Source organism: Colletotrichum tamarilloi (assembly GCF_030869305.1).
Source record: "Colletotrichum tamarilloi strain Tom-12 chromosome Unknown Scaffold_28.1, whole genome shotgun sequence".
NCBI lineage: Eukaryota > Fungi > Ascomycota > Sordariomycetes > Glomerellales > Glomerellaceae > Colletotrichum > Colletotrichum tamarilloi.
In genome coordinates, this window is record NW_026849411.1 from 187,214 (window position 1) to 204,610 (window position 17,397).

The 17,397-nt window shown below is 49.7% G+C and overlaps 7 protein-coding genes across 7 annotated transcripts; 6 read left to right on the forward strand and 1 right to left on the reverse strand.

Moving 5' to 3' along the window:
• Positions 1–287: 287 nt before the first annotated feature.
• CTAM01_08223 (uncharacterized protein) lies at positions 288–1,169 on the forward strand (the record flags this gene model as incomplete). Its single annotated transcript, XM_060524244.1, has 3 exons — positions 288–337; positions 403–784; positions 837–1,169. The coding sequence occupies 3 exons, from the start codon at positions 288–290 to the stop codon at positions 1,167–1,169; spliced, it is 765 nt and encodes a 254-aa protein (XP_060381087.1).
• A 1,240-nt stretch (positions 1,170–2,409) lies between these two features.
• On the forward strand, positions 2,410–3,598 carry CTAM01_08224 (uncharacterized protein; the record flags this gene model as incomplete). Its single annotated transcript, XM_060524245.1, has 5 exons — positions 2,410–2,571; positions 2,623–2,956; positions 3,019–3,136; positions 3,195–3,256; positions 3,303–3,598. The coding sequence occupies 5 exons, from the start codon at positions 2,410–2,412 to the stop codon at positions 3,596–3,598; spliced, it is 972 nt and encodes a 323-aa protein (XP_060381088.1).
• Positions 3,599–5,993: 2,395 nt separating this feature from the next.
• Positions 5,994–8,270, forward strand: CTAM01_08225 (uncharacterized protein; the record flags this gene model as incomplete). Its single annotated transcript, XM_060524246.1, has 3 exons — positions 5,994–7,097; positions 7,154–7,405; positions 7,458–8,270. The coding sequence occupies 3 exons, from the start codon at positions 5,994–5,996 to the stop codon at positions 8,268–8,270; spliced, it is 2,169 nt and encodes a 722-aa protein (XP_060381089.1).
• Positions 8,271–8,518: 248 nt separating this feature from the next.
• On the reverse strand, positions 8,519–9,959 carry CTAM01_08226 (carboxymethylenebutenolidase; the record flags this gene model as incomplete). Its single annotated transcript, XM_060524247.1, has 4 exons — positions 8,519–8,816; positions 8,885–9,054; positions 9,128–9,558; positions 9,629–9,959. The coding sequence occupies 4 exons, from the start codon at positions 9,957–9,959 to the stop codon at positions 8,519–8,521; spliced, it is 1,230 nt and encodes a 409-aa protein (XP_060381090.1).
• Positions 9,960–11,127: 1,168 nt separating this feature from the next.
• CTAM01_08227 (uncharacterized protein) lies at positions 11,128–12,935 on the forward strand (the record flags this gene model as incomplete). The annotated part of the gene is made up of 2 exons (XM_060524248.1): positions 11,128–11,164; positions 11,236–12,935. 2 exons carry the CDS (start codon positions 11,128–11,130, stop codon positions 12,933–12,935), a joined length of 1,737 nt encoding a protein of 578 aa, XP_060381091.1.
• An 827-nt stretch (positions 12,936–13,762) lies between these two features.
• On the forward strand, positions 13,763–14,683 carry CTAM01_08228 (uncharacterized protein; the record flags this gene model as incomplete). The annotated part of the gene is made up of 1 exon (XM_060524249.1): positions 13,763–14,683. One exon carries the CDS (start codon positions 13,763–13,765, stop codon positions 14,681–14,683), a length of 921 nt encoding a protein of 306 aa, XP_060381092.1.
• A 969-nt stretch (positions 14,684–15,652) lies between these two features.
• On the forward strand, positions 15,653–16,954 carry CTAM01_08229 (calcineurin-like phosphoesterase; the record flags this gene model as incomplete). Its single annotated transcript, XM_060524250.1, has 2 exons — positions 15,653–15,818; positions 15,897–16,954. 2 exons carry the CDS (start codon positions 15,653–15,655, stop codon positions 16,952–16,954), a joined length of 1,224 nt encoding a protein of 407 aa, XP_060381093.1.
• Between the last annotated feature and the right edge of the window lie 443 nt (positions 16,955–17,397).

The window sequence follows — 17,397 nt, forward strand, 5'->3', positions numbered from 1 at the left end:
TAGACTTCGGAAACTCCGAAGCTCATCGGTTCCTATTCGTGCTGGCGCGCCGGATCCCTACCCCGACTCTTTGTCGACCCGTTTAGGACACCAGTTGGCGACACTTGATATGACCTACCCTAGAGTCGATTACCGTAACGCGATTGATATTCGTCTGGGTGTATGAGTATCACACTTCTGTCTATCCATTTGGTTGTTAATACCTACTTGGTACTTTGTATAATCGCAAACAAGCATCTAGCTGTCTCACCACAACTAACATTTCGTCGAATCTTATCGCAGAGACAATGGCATCCAATGCACCAGGTGCTTGTTGCACTGTTGGCACACTCCACGAGTAAGATTATTCCTAGGTGCACAGCAATAACAATCTTCGAATATCAGCTGATTTCCTCAACATAGGGGTACTCCAACAGGGAAATCCGTCCAGGTTGGTGGGAAAATCGAGGCATACTTGGCCCTTCCCGCTGAAAACGAGGCTTCGCAGCGAGCTGTCTTGTATCTTCCAGATATCATTGGAATATGGCAAAACAGCAAGCTCATGGCCGATGCATTTGCTCGCCAGGGCTACGCATGCCTAGTCCTCGATCTGTTCAATGGTGATCCGGCACCGTTAAACATGCCGGAGGATTTTGACATCATGAAGTGGCTGCAGGAGGGCACTGGCGGGAAGAACCCACACACCTCAGAGACAATTGACCCAATAGTCGTCTCCGGCATCAACTACCTAAAAGGCCTTGGTATTACGAAAATTGCAGCAGCAGGATATTGTTTTGGGGCCAAGGTTCGTTTCCATATCAATTGCACACTACACAGTATCCTAATTCTCTTCCAAGTATGCCGTGCGTCATTACAAGAGCGGGATCCAATGCGGTTTCATTGCCCACCCGTCCTTTGTAGAAGCGGATGAGCTCGCTGCCATCACCGGACCGCTGTCGATTGCAGCAGCAGAGTTTGATGACATCTTCCCAACAGAGAAGCGACATGAAAGTGAAGCTATTCTCGCTCAAACGAAGCAAAACTACCAGATCAACCTGTTTTCTGGTGTTCACCATGGCTTTTCCGTTCGCGGTGACCCGAAGAACGAAAAGGAGAGGTTCGGAAAAGAACAAGCTCTTTATCAAGCGGTATCTTGGTTCAACAGATACTTTGAAACCGTAGGAGTCTAAACGCAAGGTCTCTACTTATTAATGGAAAGGTCCGAGCTTTGCACCTTCTGTCCCACTCTTTTGAACTGGCTCTTGTCCTCAATAAACTGGATAGCCTACCTATTGAACGTTGCAAATTACAGCCGGCCTGAGATGTGTCCCTCTCTCATAACACATGCACTGACTCTGGCAGAAAGTTTGTTGAATTCAAGAGCGATTGCCATCGCCTAGGCGCAAAGATACTGGAGAGGAATGAGGCCCACGTAAAAAGCCTCGGGCTCAAAGATCGCCTTTATGCAATTTCCGAGCTCTGAGACCATACACTACCCCCCGTCCCCCTTGACTCTTGAGTCCAGTCTGCTAGGGCTGAGGTAAGACAAAATTTCGAGCAGACATGTCTCCAAGACGTCATCAATGAAGGCTACAGCAAGTGCTCGGCGTTCATCAGTGCTTTGATGCCCCCGAACTATATGGCTTACCCTCGAGAAATTACGAAGTGTTCCACACGCATGTGGTGACTGGGGAAATCATGGATGGATGTAGCATCCATCCGTAATCAACCATGTGAGATATATTTATGCAATATAGATAATTAGGGGGTTTTCGATGGGCACCTTCAAACTAGTCTTACGGTTAGGCAAGCCACATAAGCCATTGCAGGCGACCAAATGTCACTGCCGTAGTCGTATAGGCGAATTCATTTTAGTGATATTTCGTAGGGCATAATTCAGTCTAGTATCCTACCGCATAATTCAGTCACTTCCACCAATTTCTGCGGTCGAAAGTCGGGTTTTCACAATAGTGAATGTAAATGCTGACGGAACGATGATGTGACTGACAGAATGTCTCAGTAGCCCCTGTAAGGGAAGCACACACCTTACACATACCTCCGCTAATCCTGTAACTGACAGTTGGACTAAGTCGGTAATATGGGCTGGGCAAACTAAGTAACCAGCCACGAAGTAAACTTGAAGTATTCAGGGATGGGTTAGCCGCCCACGTGTTGCCATATTCTGGCCATGCTCAAGAGGTGATTGCAACAAAAATCCATCAATGATCTCTGCTCGGTACTTTGTCTTTACAAAGATTATTAGATTACTTGATAGGAGACCTCGATTGGAGGTATGATCTTAAAATTTCCCCTCTGTCTGTAGTTCGACGAAGCTCCACCCTATCCCACATTTGCCGTCACATGGAAATCATTCTCTTGTCATCTTCTCATCACTTTCATAAAACTCATTGATATTTGCCGCAGGCATTCATGGCTCCGCCATTAGACAACATCGTCGTGAGGCAAATTGCATCTCTGTCAATACTCTTCGTACTCGCGACTGGGATTTTCGGCCTTCGATTATTCACTCGGATTTTACATACTATGACCTACCGACTATTGCTAGATGACTATTGCATCATTGTTGCATGGGTAAGCATCTCAAGCTCCTATCATGCGTCTTCTACTAATCTCAAAGTCAAGATACTGTTCGCTACCCAGCTATTCCTCCGAGTCGCGGTGCTTAATGCCACATCTCTAGTTCCTATCGTTCTTTCGGTTAAAAAGAATGCCGACATGAGCCATGTAGCTGGAGTCATGGCAAATATGGCATGGTCGCTTGCCAAGACATCTTTCATCTTCACTCTTTTGCAGCTCGTCACCGAAAAATTGCGATGGCTATTGTGGTTCATCATGGTGACCATGAACGTTACCGTGGCGACATGGGTACCCTTATTCGAAAATCCATGTGGTCCTCGTTCTCATTTGCCATGCATGACAGGTAGACAGGCACTCAACTTTGCTGTCTTTGCTTCCGGTATGCTTGAGTATGTCGCAGTTTTCGGGTCTACAAATCACACTCACAGCTCAATGTATCAGCTTATTCAGTCTTTTTGGACTTCCTCCTATCTTTATTGCCATGGAAGATCATATGGCCGCTGCACCTCAGCACAAAGGACAGAATTGGTATATGTGTGGCCATGAGCATGGGATTCGGGTTAGTTTTTCCTCTGCCATTATTACGGGCTGCTTTCAATTTCTAATCATGTATGAAGTGCTGGAGCAACAGGAATTGTCAAGATATTTCATCTTTTCAGTTTCAATCCGTTGGATAATAGTAAGTGCTGACTTTCGTACGATTAGTTTTTGTAATATTCCCGTGTAATCTAACTACTCTATAGATAAATTAGGGGGTCTTTTTATATGGGAAAGTGCTGAGATCGCAGCGACCATCATGGCCGCGTCAATCCCCGTGCTTCGGAAGCTCTCTCTCAGCCGCAGGAGACACAATATCGCGCCTAACATGCGGGAAAATCAAGAAGAAGCGATGAGGTCAAGCTTCAGACGACAGCTACGCATGGTGGGTCTCGGTAGTCAAGTTACAGAAAACACCAACACGACTCAAGCTGCTCCATCAACAATCCTTGGGTCAACTCAAGAGGAAGCGAACGTGGTTTGAATAGAGGCGCAGATTAGTATTAAGATTGAGACTTGAAGTGGAATGACCCAAGAGAAAGGAAGCGTACAGAGAGATAAGACTTTCTTGGCTTCTTTCTTCTAGTAGATGCATTTCTTGACTGATACCGGTCCAGAACCCAATCATTTCGAAAATGAGATCAAGGCTAATAGCCAAATCCGCATATAACGTGGAAAGCTCTCTCAGTTGCCTGAGCCTCACTGGTGTCTCGAGTTCCTTGGATATTGCATCTGTGACGTGCTGCTCACAGCCTTCAGCTGTGTCCATTTGGTGGCCACGAGCGGAACTAATTATCGTCTGGGAGTTACGACCGGATCATTTCATCATTGATCGAAAAGCTAAATAACTCCGCCAGCAGCCTTCAATCGCATATCAAATTAATTGTGCTTACTCTCGAACGTTGCCTCGCTTTGTATCATCAACGAAGCATGATCTCCAGCATCAGGGAGGCATTCGTAAGGAGTAAATGCTGCCGAATAAGATCTAATATTCGTTTGGCAAAATGTTCTTCGAGTTCACGAATCGGGCCAGCTTTCAGACACTAAAGATTACGGAACAGCTCGTCAAGGTGCCGACGGCGCTGAACAGGTCCGAATACTGTATTTACTGCTTGCATGATGTTAGCGAACTTGTGCAGAGCGAGTTTCTCCTTGCAGCTTCCAGGTCATCTCACGAATCCGATGGAAGCTTCGACTACTCTTCATCGACTTAGCCAACATGAGTGTTTGGCAGATTATTATCACGGTGAAGAGCTCGTACTCTGAACGGTTTCTCAAGTCCATGGAGCCCGCGCACGCGATACGATGTGTGGGGGTTGATCTTATTGTCGCCTGGAAGATGATTACAACGGCCTGCTATTCGCAGCCTGTAAGACCTTACTGCGTTTGCTTGTCTAAGCAATAGGGTTATCGGTAGTAGGTTCTTGGGTATCAAGGTAACACTCATGAGCGTCACGACATTACTACTTCAAGGAAAGATCTCTTCACACCGTCGGTAACATATGTTTGGGCATTACTGAATGTGTCGTCATAGCTACATCCGCGAATACGAGACTTCGCTCCGATTTCCCCCACGTATGCAGGGTGAGAGTGTTCGTCGGTGGTCCCTTAATCGCCGTGTGGTTGGCTGGAAACTCTCCCTAGCAGCGACAAGAAGCGTCATGATGTGTGTAAATGGCCGGTTGAACATTTGCTGCCGTCATTGCAGGGTAGATCTCGAAAAAGCAAACACTGCCCCCCGCCCCCCGTGGGTCGTTCAGCTACTCTTTTAAATGCTTAACCTCGCTAACAGCTTCATAGATGAGGTCTACCCCATTTTGACAATAGTCATTATGGATAAACTTGTTGTATTTCCGGGCTGATACTTCCGAAGTATTTGTATAAGATGGACAACAAGAACAGGGACGATGAGATTGAATGTTGGTATGAAGTGCACTTTACCGCTGGAGCTGTGTCTCGTGAAAGGGCGACCAGAAGCGCACATCCAGGAATGGATCATAGACGCCCGCGCTTCCCACGGACCAGGGGGTTCAGGAAGCGAGCGATCGAGCCATTTGATTCACAGCCCACTAGTGCATGTACCATAAGCCGGGGACTCAGACTTGATGCCATATCCAGGTTCCTCACAGATACTTGATGTGTATGTCTTGAACCAAAATCTATAAACACTAAACCCAGCGGCATTGGCGTTCATCTGGTTAGCTGCGGTATAGTTTATGTAGGTAGTCTCAAGAAAAGCGTTCCTACCCGCAGGACGACAGAGCGGGTTGTGGTTGATGCTAAGCAGGCGTGGCAGGGACCACGCGGAAACACCACGCTGAAACCCCGGAAGCGGCATTCTGCCAGATCCAACAAGTCAGCATTGGCGGATTTCGGATGTGGTGCTTTGCTTACGAATTGTGGCAGACTTGTTCAGCTCTTGAACAGATCCGGCATGGTTCAAGGACTAGCCCTGAAGCAAGGAGTGCCGGGCGACACGGATCAAAACTTAGTGAAAGAGAATCATGGGGATTATCCCATCTTAACCAATCGTCAAAGCCCCGTTATCTCTTCCCCGCATTCTACATTTCTAGCGGGTAAGGGACCCTAGGCTAAACCCGTAATCGTAGGAAGTCCCGCTTTGCCGCTATCAAGAGGAACATAGCCGACTGACAATCTGTCTGCTTATCTCTTCCCTCTCCTATTCGATTGTGTTGGTTCTCTTCCATCCCCCGGCATTTCTCTCTGAAAGAACCGCTTTTCCATCCTTTCGATCATTGTGTGGCCTGCATACTGAACGTCATCGTTTCACTTACTTGCGCAATATCCACCTGGAAACCATCTGCTTTCAATTACGTTTGAGGTTAAAGTACCCTGCGATGCCACGGAGCAAAGACACCATGGCGCAACCGAAAGAGAACCGCGTCGCAAAGAGACCAAGCCCACAGAGCGGAGAGACGGGAAGACGACGAGCGCCGTATGCACTGCGCGCTTGCGAGGCATGTCGCCGACGAAAGGGGAAATGCGACGGACGGCAACCATGCAGGTACTGCGCAGGACGTAAGCAGACCTGCGTCTTCGACAGCATCTACGGCTCCGATGACGGCATGTGGTCCGTCCCGACTGCGACGGCTACCGATGATTCTCCTACCGAGTCCGATCAATCAAGGCGAGAGACCTCGTCAACGTCCAATAACCAGGACAACATCATGAAACTCTTATCAAGTCTTCAAGACCAATTGAACACTCTCGCATCCCGCGTGCAGACTCCTAGCGAGGTGGCGAACGCCATACAACCATCCCCGGCATTCACAATGGGCAACCAAACACCCGAAGATTTCCTTTCAGCCCTCATAACTGACGCTGGAGTCCTCGAAAACTGCCTTGAGTCAATCGGGCCGTCAACGTGCTCCCCGCCTCGGCAGCTGTACGGCCTGCCGAGCCCGGAGGAGACCATGAAGGTTGCCCGAAAACGCGTTCGCCGAGAGAGCCTATACCACACGCCGCCCGAACCAATGCAAGAAGAACCGATCAGCCTCGACTTCATTCCTACTGTGTCGGTCCATGACGATGCCATGTCTTTGACGCAGAGCACGAGTTCTTTCAACCCACTTGTGACCGGCGCAAGCGATTCCCAAAAGTTGTTGCGCTTCAAGTCTTTGATGAACATCGACGAAGTGGTCGAAATGCTTGGCGTATACCAAGACGCTATCGGCGCTCTTCACCCGATTATCGACATCGACCAGACTATCGCCCATGCTCGGTTCTTCTATGCGGATGCGGATTCGACAAGTTGGGAGATAGTGACGGAAAAGTCGGACATGGCTTCCGAGGAAGATTTGATAATCTTGAATCTTGCCTTGGCTATTGCACTCCACACCGAAGCGACGCCAGAAAGCTCCAATATCGAAGCGCTCATCGTAGATTGTATGAAAGAGGCTGTGAACAGCAGAATCACCGAATCTAACACAAGTATGAAGCAAGTCATCATCATACTTCTCAAGGTCAGTTGCAGCCACTTTCCGTTTCGACTCCATCTAGCGCTGACAAGACCAATCAGGGCTGCTACGAATACTTCAATGATATGCCCCAGGTTGCATGGCGTATGTGTGGCATAGCCGGGCGCATGCTCATGGAGCTCGGAGTACACAACGAGGAAGCGTGGTCCCGTCTGGCAAGCTCACCGAGTCTACGCTCAGAACTCTGCACCCTGGTCTCCAGCATTGTCATCCTAGACCGACAATGGAGTGCAGCAGCCAACCTGCCCTCTAACTTTCATGACTCCAGTTTCAGCCCTGTCAACCTTATCTCGGTAAGCTACACCGTTCTGATCAAATTCTCAACCTGCATTAACACACCAAAAGGCCGATCATCCCTACATACAAGCAATGCTGTCCTTCATCCGCGTCAGCAATAAGCTGGAAGGGCCTATGGCACAAGCCACAAAGGCCCAGCGATACGAAGACGAGGATAACTTTGAGCTCATGAATTTCCAGTTGGAGCAATGGCGCAAACGAGCTGTCGGCAACTACTCCATCACACACCCTGAGACATGGAGCCTAAGCCCTCCCAAGCAACCTTCCTCTTTCCCCATACTACTCCACCTGCGCGCGGAAACCGTCCGGAGTTTCCTCCTCAAGCCGTGGTTCTTCTCACGAACCGACACACAGACGAGCAAGAAATACCTGCAGCCCGCAATCGAAGTCCTCTTTGATATCTGCGACGTTCTCTACGCACTGAACGCCAACACAGACATCTACCGGAAGCAGCAGCCTTATTATCAAGAGCTATTGGCTTCAGCTTCCGCCCTCGGTTTCGTCCTGACGTCATCCCTGGAGCAGAACCGTTCAACCTTACTAGCTAGCCTGCCGCCGGGACTGTCCAAGGCTATGGGCCGCAGCTACGAGCTGGCTGTGGCACTGGCAGCGAGTTATGTTACGAGGTCAAAGGCTGCAAGGCAACTGTCTGATCAGCTTGCGGAGGTGCGTGGGAGTCTGATGGGGTTCGGCATGATCGAGATGCCCGACTCCGAGAATGATGACGGCAGGAAGGACGGCGACGTACTTCCTGCATCGGAGTTTATGTATGATGGATCTTCTGGGTGGGACGATGAGTTCCAGATGCAATGGCCAAATTGCGATCTCGAGAACAGTTTTGCTGAGGGCATAGTCTCTTAAGGGGCCTCTTGGCGGTTGTACTTTTATTATCTATAATTACCATGTGATACGAGATGAATGACGATCAATGATAACATCGACGATTATTTTCAGAGTCTACAAGGCCGCCACCGGTATTTGACGTCTCAGACATATGAAAAGACATGGATACCTAGACTCAAGATGCTTGATCATTGCAGGACCGAATCGGATAATTAGTAGCTGCAACCTAAACCTCTACCGTATCCGTTGATTCTTCCATAGCTCCTTCATGATTTCCGCACCTTGAAATTAAACATGTCGTTTGATACAACAGAGTTCCGATCCCTCATCTTTTCCGCAGTATCGATCCCTAGGACTGGCACGCGGTACTCAAAAGTTGCCCCATCCTCTTGGCCTTTGATCGGATATGGGAAGGGAAGGTACTGCGGCATCAAACCAAGTTGAGCCAGGACGGTTCCCTGGTCCCATGAAATGTGCTCGTGGTACAACCTGTCGCCACGAATATTCACAACAGCAGTGAAGGGTATTTCCACCTTTTTGTACGTTGGAGGGATACCAGGGACACTGAGAGACACCGGGGTGTTAGCTGCTTTCGTCTCTGAGTATTATGCCCCTAATAGATGATCACTCACAGCCAATCGACCACCGTGTCATGTGTGAACTTATAGATGAACTCGTCCACGACGCGGTCAATACCAAGCGTGCGGCTGATGAGTTCTAACTCTGTATCTTGGGAGTTATTGAAAATGAAGTTGTTGCGGTAGAATTGTGTCAATGGCCCTCGTCCGATGCCACCCGTCAGCTGAGCACGTGTTAGCTGTGAAGCTTTCGTATTCTGGGCCTCTCTCATAGAAGATCAATTTGACTTCGCTTACTGTGGGAACATGATTCACGTATGGTTGATCAACCATTGTGCTCATGGTATGCTCAACAGAGCGGTCCGCGAACTCATAGTATGTATGCTCATCCCAGATGGCCTCAAGATCGAAATAAGGCCCGCCAATAAGCGACTTGAGAAATGTCAAGTTTCTGGTGTGAGACAGAGACTCTGACCAGTAATCGAAATCTTCATGAAATGGCGTCGCAAGCCTGAATGACTTAGCCTTTGCATATCGATACGTGGTGATGCCCTCGGTCTTCTTTGTCTCAGGCGGTGCTTGGCCACCAGCAAGGTGACACAGCATGGGGATTTTGGATTTCTCGAGGGTACTCTCATCGCTGGAATCTGCATATACAACAGCTCCCACAATATCTGGGAAGATGCAAGCCACCCCAGCAATCTTATTCCATAACGTTGGGTCAAACGCTGGAAAGAGGCTTAGTTCGTGTGAACAGTCTTTGCGATACCGAAGGGTACAATCACTCAACAAACATACCGACAACTCCGAACCTGCTATCTTTCTCCAGCTTGCTGCAGTCTTTCAGTGCTTTCAAAGCAGTCTGCAAGACATCTGTGGCAAGGCTCGGATTAGTCAACGCCTTGGCTTGGATCTCCACCACGACGAAACCCTCTTCCGCCCACTTGATGAGAGCAGAGGGGACTCCTTCGACAATGTCCAGGTGTTGCGTCGAATCATGTTGCAGTATAATGAGGCCCTTTCCGTAGCCTCGGCGCGAGAGCGGCGGCAGCAACGTGACGCCCTCGCTGATGCACTGTGGTTCAGCCTTTGGCAGTGGCGCAGGGGGCTTGCTGATATCCGCATACATTCTGAGAAAGTCTTGTGGTAGTGGTATCAGATTCAACGGTGTAGCTTGAAGAGCAATGTTTAGGGGTTGTCAGCTGCGAGTCTAGTCTATACGTTGAGTTCGGGGTTCAATCAAGGCACTCAAGCGATCAACACGGATTACCTGGGATGGACCATGCGTTGCGCTTGACGTTCCGATGGCATGGTCACACTTGATACGGAAACCTTGTTTTAGCGCATAGAGCACAGCTGACAAGGCCCTAGAGCTGTATTCCTTGTATCCGGTGTACCGCGGGGTGAGCTTCCGTTGGATGGTGTAGGAGCGTGCGTTCCGTTCCGTTCGGAAGTTCCGTGATAAGCACTCAGACGGCGACAACAATCCCCGGCTAGCACCACATTCACTGTTACGCGCGCTTGGACTCGCTGAGCCACGTTACGGGGCAGACGATCATTGAGAACATGGGTAAGGGTACCTGTCATGAATTCTTCAGCAGTAGCCGCATTTCCAGATGGAGCAACGATGGGCCGACGGTGTCTTGATGCTTCGATGCCTGGCTGTGCTCCGTAGTAGTGTCTTCGAAATTTGTTTGCGCGTGTAAACGCACGTATTTGATGAGATACTCGCTCATAAGTGTGCTTCAAAAACTTCTGCAATACTCAAGGAAGACACACTTGTGCATCTTTCGCGCATCGACGGGGCCTTGAGAGTTACCTTAGTCGTATCTCAGACGCCACGCAACGCAACCAACGCCTGATCATGACGGTCAAGGTCTCGAATCTGGAATGATTCCGCCGCCGCCTGATCCATATTTCGACAACCAATCTCTCGTAAGTGACATGATAGGCACAAGGGCTGACGGGCCCAATTTCGATAAGTTCCTAATGCGTGTTGGTGGTTCCGGAAGCACCACCGGAATCTATCCCCATACCCTGCCGCGGCGGCCTAATACTGACACAACCCCTGTCAACCAGCCATCAATCTGGGGTAACTCGACAGTAACTGGATATGGGCAGACAGCTTCGATATGTAAAGCTGGGTTTGTCTCATGTGCAGATGGGCTTTGATCTCTTCATGATTCATCGTTTTATATCTTGACTCTAAACTCGAAATTGAACAGAGTCTTGCGCCACTCGTTCACTCAAGTCTCCTGTCCCTAGCTTCTCAGAGCTTCACGTTAGAAAGCCTTACAATGGAGGGTCCATTTGATGCAGTCGTCGTCGGTGCCGGTAAGTATAATTCAGGCCCACTTTGGCTTTCCTTTCTAGACTCTAGCCACTGACAAGTCACTCTTCTCAAGGCTGGTTCGGTCTCGCAGCCGCCAAGGCCTACTCACAACTCCACCCGACCGCAAACCTCGCTGTCCTAGAAGCTGCCGAGTCTTGCGGAGGAACATGGTCCAAGAACCGCCTCTACCCCGGCTTGAAGTCGAACAACATGATTGGGACCTACGAGTACCCTGACTTTCCCATGTCCGAGTCTGTGTACGGCGTCAAGCCCAACAACCACGTCCCGGGCGCGGTCCTGCACCGCTACCTTACCGATTTCGCCAAGCACTTTGGCTTCTTCGATCGCATTCAGTTTAATACCGCTGTCAACCTGGTGGAGAGGAATGGCGAGAAGGGATGGCGACTTTCTGTTGCCTCACCGGCAGGAGAGCGCGTTATCCAGACTGAGAAGCTCATCCTGGCAACAGGGCTGACCTCGACGCCGAACCTTCCAACTTACTCAGGAGCCGAGTCTTTCTCGGGGCCTCTGTTTCATGCAAAGGACTTCTGCAAGAGGGCATCAGAGCTCAAAGGAGTCAAGAATGCCGTAGTCGTAGGCGGGGCAAAGTCTGCATTCGATGTTGCCTATGCCTTGGTACAGGATGGCGCGCAGGTAGACCTGATCGTTCGCCCCAACGGCCACGGTCCTGTTTGGATTGCGCCCCCCTTTGTCACACCTTTCAAGAAGAGAATGGACCAGTTGCTGAACATCCGTTGGATGTCATGGTTCAGCCCGTGTCCTTGGGGTGGCGAAGACGGCTACTCGGGTGTCCGGCAATTCCTCCACGGAACCACCTTTGGCCGCTTCATTGTCGATTCGTTCTGGAAGGTGCTGAGCGGCGATGTTCTCTCGGCCAACGCGTACGACTCTCATCCTGAGCTTCAGAAGCTGAAGCCTTGGCACTCGGCGTTCTGGATCGGTAGCGGTCTTAGCATCTTGAACTACGACAGCAGTCTTTTCGATTTGGTCAAGGAGGGCAAGATTCGGGTTCACATTGACAACATCGATAGACTGGAGGGCAACAAGGTCTTCCTGTCTTCTGGCGAGCAACTCGAGACTGAGGCGATTGTTTGCTCCACCGGCTGGAAGAAGGAGTCGACCATCAAGTTTGCCGGTCTCAACGAGGAGAAGCTCGGCCTGAAATACTCTGCGACTGAGAAACGGGCTTTAGATCAAGAAGCGGACGCCAAAGTTCTTGAGCTCTTCCCTCGGCTGGGAGATCAGCCGAAACTGAGATTCACCCCTAAGGAGGCAAACCCCTTGCGTTACTACCGCTTCATGGTTCCCTCCACAATGGTGGGCTCTCGCGATCTCGCCTTTGCCGGTATGATCTCAACAGTCAGCACTTCAGTCTGCGCCACTATTCAAGGACACTGGATTGCCGCCTTCTTGGGTGGCCAGCTGGATCGTCTCCCTACATCTGATCAGGAGATTACGGACGAGATTATGCTGCACACACAATGGGGCAAGTGGCGTTACCCCTGCGGCTACGGTGCCGACCTTCCTGACTTTGTTTTTGAGGGCTTGCCATACGTCAACATGTTGATGAAGGATCTTGGAGTAGAGACACACCGCAAGTCAAGTCGCCTTCAGGAGCTTACGTCGCCCTACCTACCGGCTGACTTCCGTGGTCTGGTTGATGAGTGGAAGCAGGGTCACGGTGCCAGCGAAATCGAGATTGCCACACATAAGGTTGTTACTTCAGGGACGGATGAAGGAGAGGACCATTGAGAGTCAGCCATCTTGTGGCTTTTATTTTGGGAATTTCTTTTGTTTACGGGCATATTCCCTTGGCGGATTCCCAATTTACATTCTCCCATTATTTCTCCCCGGCCTCATTCAGGGTTAACTCATTGCACTTTCTCGATTGCATAAAGAAGACCGAGAGATAGATGTTAGGAAATTACAAATCAGACTTTTCTGCCTGATCCCCAATTTCATGAAGTTCACAACAGGCCAATCCCCGAGACGGCGATTGGAATTTCACTTCGGGCAGGTGATTGCTTGGCGACTGACATACTAGTACGATCTTTGACCCAATGATTTGTAAAGTTCCAACCCGACTGCAAGTTGTGTATTGCAATTAAGGCCTAGTTGTCTGCCGACGTTCGATATTTCTTGGCTTCAATGGGGTTACCCGCGGAATCCGCGGAACGCATGGCCAAAATCGAATAACCGCCACAGACCCACGGGAAGCGCGTCACGGGTTGACGGACTATTGACGGGATGCATTTGAAATCGGAGAAAGCTTCATCAGCATACTTGAAATTTACGTTAGATATCTCACGACAAACGGCATTCACATAACGTTATCAGCGATGACTGGAGGTGTTCACCATGGTAATCCCAGCATGATCAACTGAACTGGACTTCTCCAGTGCGCAGTGGGTGGTGATCTTCATCTTTGAGAGCAAATCATTTCGCAAACCCCGCTGTAGTATCCCACCGGCGCTTATAAGTTGCGGAGGATCGTCTGCCCAATCGGTACTATTGAGCTCTAAACTGCACTCATCAATCTCACAAACGCAAGTTTCTACCAACTACCTACACTTATCAACATGCTCGTCTTAATCGCCGGAATATCTGGCAGCCTTGGTAGCCGCTTAGCAATGGTTGCTAAGGAGCGCGGTGTCTCTGTCAGGGGCCTGGGACGTGATCCCTCAAAATTGAGTCCTGAGCTGGCCCAGAGTCTGGAGTCCTTCGTCACAAGTCGCAACTACTATGATATCCCAGCTCTAGATAAGGCCGTAGCCGGTGTTGATGCGATTATCTGCGCTTACAACCCGACACCTCTACTGGATCTCGACGGTTGCCTCTTACTCCTCAGGGCTGCCGAGCGGGCAAACGTCAAGGTTTTTATGGCCTCCTTGTGGAACAATGACTGGACAAAGATCAAGTTTGGCGATTTCGAGCACTACGACGCTCATATTGCCTTTGAGCAACAGGCCGCCATGACAAGCTCAATCAAGCCGGTGTATCTTCTCACGGGCACTTTTGCTGACCTCCTGTTTACGCCGTACGGGCCGGGAGGTTTCGATACTTCTGGTGATGTCCCTCAAATGCGCTACTGGGGCGAGGGAAACAAGAAGTTGCATTCATGGACGGCGCAAGACGACGTTGCTGCATGGACCATTGAGATCCTCATCAATGGGGACGGCGTTCAACAGGGCAAGGGAGGATTCTTCAGAATGCGCTCTGGAGTCAATACGATTGAGGAACTGGCGTTGGCATACGAGGAGGCGACGGGGACCTTTGTTGAGGTCAAGCGCCAAGGCACCCTGGGGATGCTTGCGGAAGAGATTGCGAGACTGCGCAAGGAGAAAGGCAGAGCTAGGAACTTTGAGTACCTCCCAGAGGTTGTCGCATTCTTGAGCGATCAGGGACTATTCGAGGTGCCGGCTAGTGGGATTGTGTCTTTGGGGCATGTTCGCAAGCCCACAACTCTGGAAGAACACCTCAAGATACGGTTCGGCAGCTGATACAGAACTGAAATGGGAACTAGTTTCAGGCAGTAGATAGGTGGCTGAAGAGCCAGTTACCTTTATCGAAGGGTTCGGAAACAACGTGAGAAGTTGTAGACAGTCGCAGCTCTGACACATTTCGTAAAATACTTACTTACTTAGTAGTCAAATCCTGACAGGTATGATCAATATTTATCAGAATGCGAACTCGAGAATGCTGAAACACTAAGGTTTTGTTCTATGTCCAATTCAAGAGGAAGATCAGGGTTGAAGCTGTGGTACACACTGTAAGGTAGGTAGGTACTATGTGAGCACATGTTGCTCTCCGGCCTAAGGTAGGTAAGCTACCGGCCGTGAAGTAGGTAGGTGGGTTGAGATCACTCGGGGTTCGTCGCAAATTTCCGCTTCCCCACCTCCGTGGGAAGGCCGGCGAAGATCAGATTACTGTGGAAGAAAATGCTCGAGCTTAAGATCAAAGCGATGGAAGCTAGTGTGGTTGGAGGATGTTGACTGATGGTGACAGGTCGAAGTCCGTGTTAGCTGCACAGATGGTCCGGGCCTGCAAATCGAGGTTCGAGCAGGCAAGGAGTTCATCATCGTCGACAAATCCTCCAGCGGCTTTATTCATCACTATGCAGGATCTTTGCCACGCGATCCGCGTGGATTGGAGAAAGTATCCTAATACCAGACTATCCCCCTTGCAAACACTACATTGATGTGGCTGGCTTCATACTAATCCTGTTCGCCTTTCGAGCTCGAAACAAAGATCAATGGCCCCTTGCAGGTCTTTCTGAGTATGCACGTTTGGTGTTACTCGACATCCCTTGACTGCATTTGTGAAACCATATCCCATAGCACCCTCGCCGAGCCACTGCGAGACTTCAGACGATAGCATGGTATATAGCTTCAGCAAGCTCCGAAAGTTTTGAAGGTTGCGCATGTGCTCCGGTAGATCAACTGTGTTTCCAAGCACCCGGAACATTGACGATGCCTTCCAAAGTGGCGGCTTTCATTTGGGCATTGGCTGCCTTTACAGGACTGTCCCATCAATCCCCAACACTGCACCGCCGCGACAAAGCCTCAGATCCGTTGAGCTTCAGTAAAGATGGCAACTTCAAGATCTCCATCTTCGAAGATCTTCATTTTGGAGAGAGTAAGTCTATGAAGCAGGCGCAGGAACACCAGCCATGGATACTGTGCTCTGTTCAGTGCTGATACCGCATTTCTGTAGACGCCTGGGAAGCATTCGGCCCTGCTGCAGATAAGAAAACTGTCGGTGTCATCACCAAGGTGCTAGATGATGCTAAGCCAGACTTGGTGGTACTAAACGGTGACCTCATCACTGGAGAAAATGCCTTTGCAGAAAACGCAACATTCGTGCTCGATCAGTTGGTGAAGCCAATAGTCGATCGGAGTATTCCCTGGGCTAGCACTTACGGTAACCACGACTATCAGCAAAATGTTACGGGGAGCGATATCATGGCGCGCGAGAAACAATGGCCAAACTCTCGAACGCAAAAGATGGTCAGTGACTCCAACGCTGGGGTATCCAATTACTATCTACCGGTTTATGCTTCCGGCTGCACGAAAGACGATTGTACGCCGGAGCTGGTGTTATGGTTCTTTGACAGCAGAGGCGGCTACTATTTCATGCAGACTGGATCGAATGATGCAGCGAAGTTGGTGGGCCAGCCCAACTGGGTCGACGAAAGTGTCGTCAACTGGTTCAAGTCCACCAATTCAGATCTCAACAAGAAACACAACAAGAACATTCCGGGTGTCGCATTTGTTCACATCCCACCAAAGGCCTCGAGTGCTATTCAATCGCAGGGCATCGACCCTGAGAAGAATCCTGGGATAAACGACGATTCTCCGCTGTCGTATCAAGCTCAAGGCTGGTGCAAAGATGGGAGTCAAAAAGATTCCTGCGACTACGGCGGCCAAGACTCGGCATTCATGAAGGCGGTTGCTGATAGCCCGGGTATGATTGGAGTGTTCAGCGGTCACGACCACGGCAACAGTTGGTGCACTAAGTGGAAAGGCTCTGTCAGCGGTGTTTCCGTTGACGGAACGGGCGTCAACCTGTGTTTCGGTCAGCATACAGGCTATGGAGGATACGGAAATTGGATCCGAGGTTCGAGGCAATTGTCTTTCACCCGTGATAAACTGTCAAAAGGGGAGCTTGACACGTTTATTAGACTGGAGTCTGGAAACATTGTTGGATCGATTACTTTGAACTCCACCTACGGAGAAGATAAGTATCTCACAACTCCAGACGATAGGACATAAACCGAGTTTCTGGACACCGCGAAATTGCCGCTTTTCTGTCAAGTAAGTAGAAGTTTGGGATCGACATTATACCCTGAAACTGCACGTAATGTTGATAGAATGATTCCATCATTGATGGTTTGTGCCCCCCAGCATGCCCTTCTTTTCTTCAGTCTAAGCGGACTTAGAGTATGAAAACTACTTCTTCCTGATCTAAGTAGTAACTTCACCAGCTCTCGTCAGCTTTGGGCGCGATCGCCCTGTTGATTCGGTCGTGATGTACGGAGTACCTGAAAGTAAATTTGGGCTTAATTTCATTATTTCCACGTATCATGAGATTGTGTGGAGAACAGAATTGGAGATCAGTTGAGCTTAAATCAGCACTCATTATTGACGACTTTCCGCTCTCGATGAAATATACTCAACTACATTGTTCCTTGGCCGGCAAAACGACGATGTCGTCA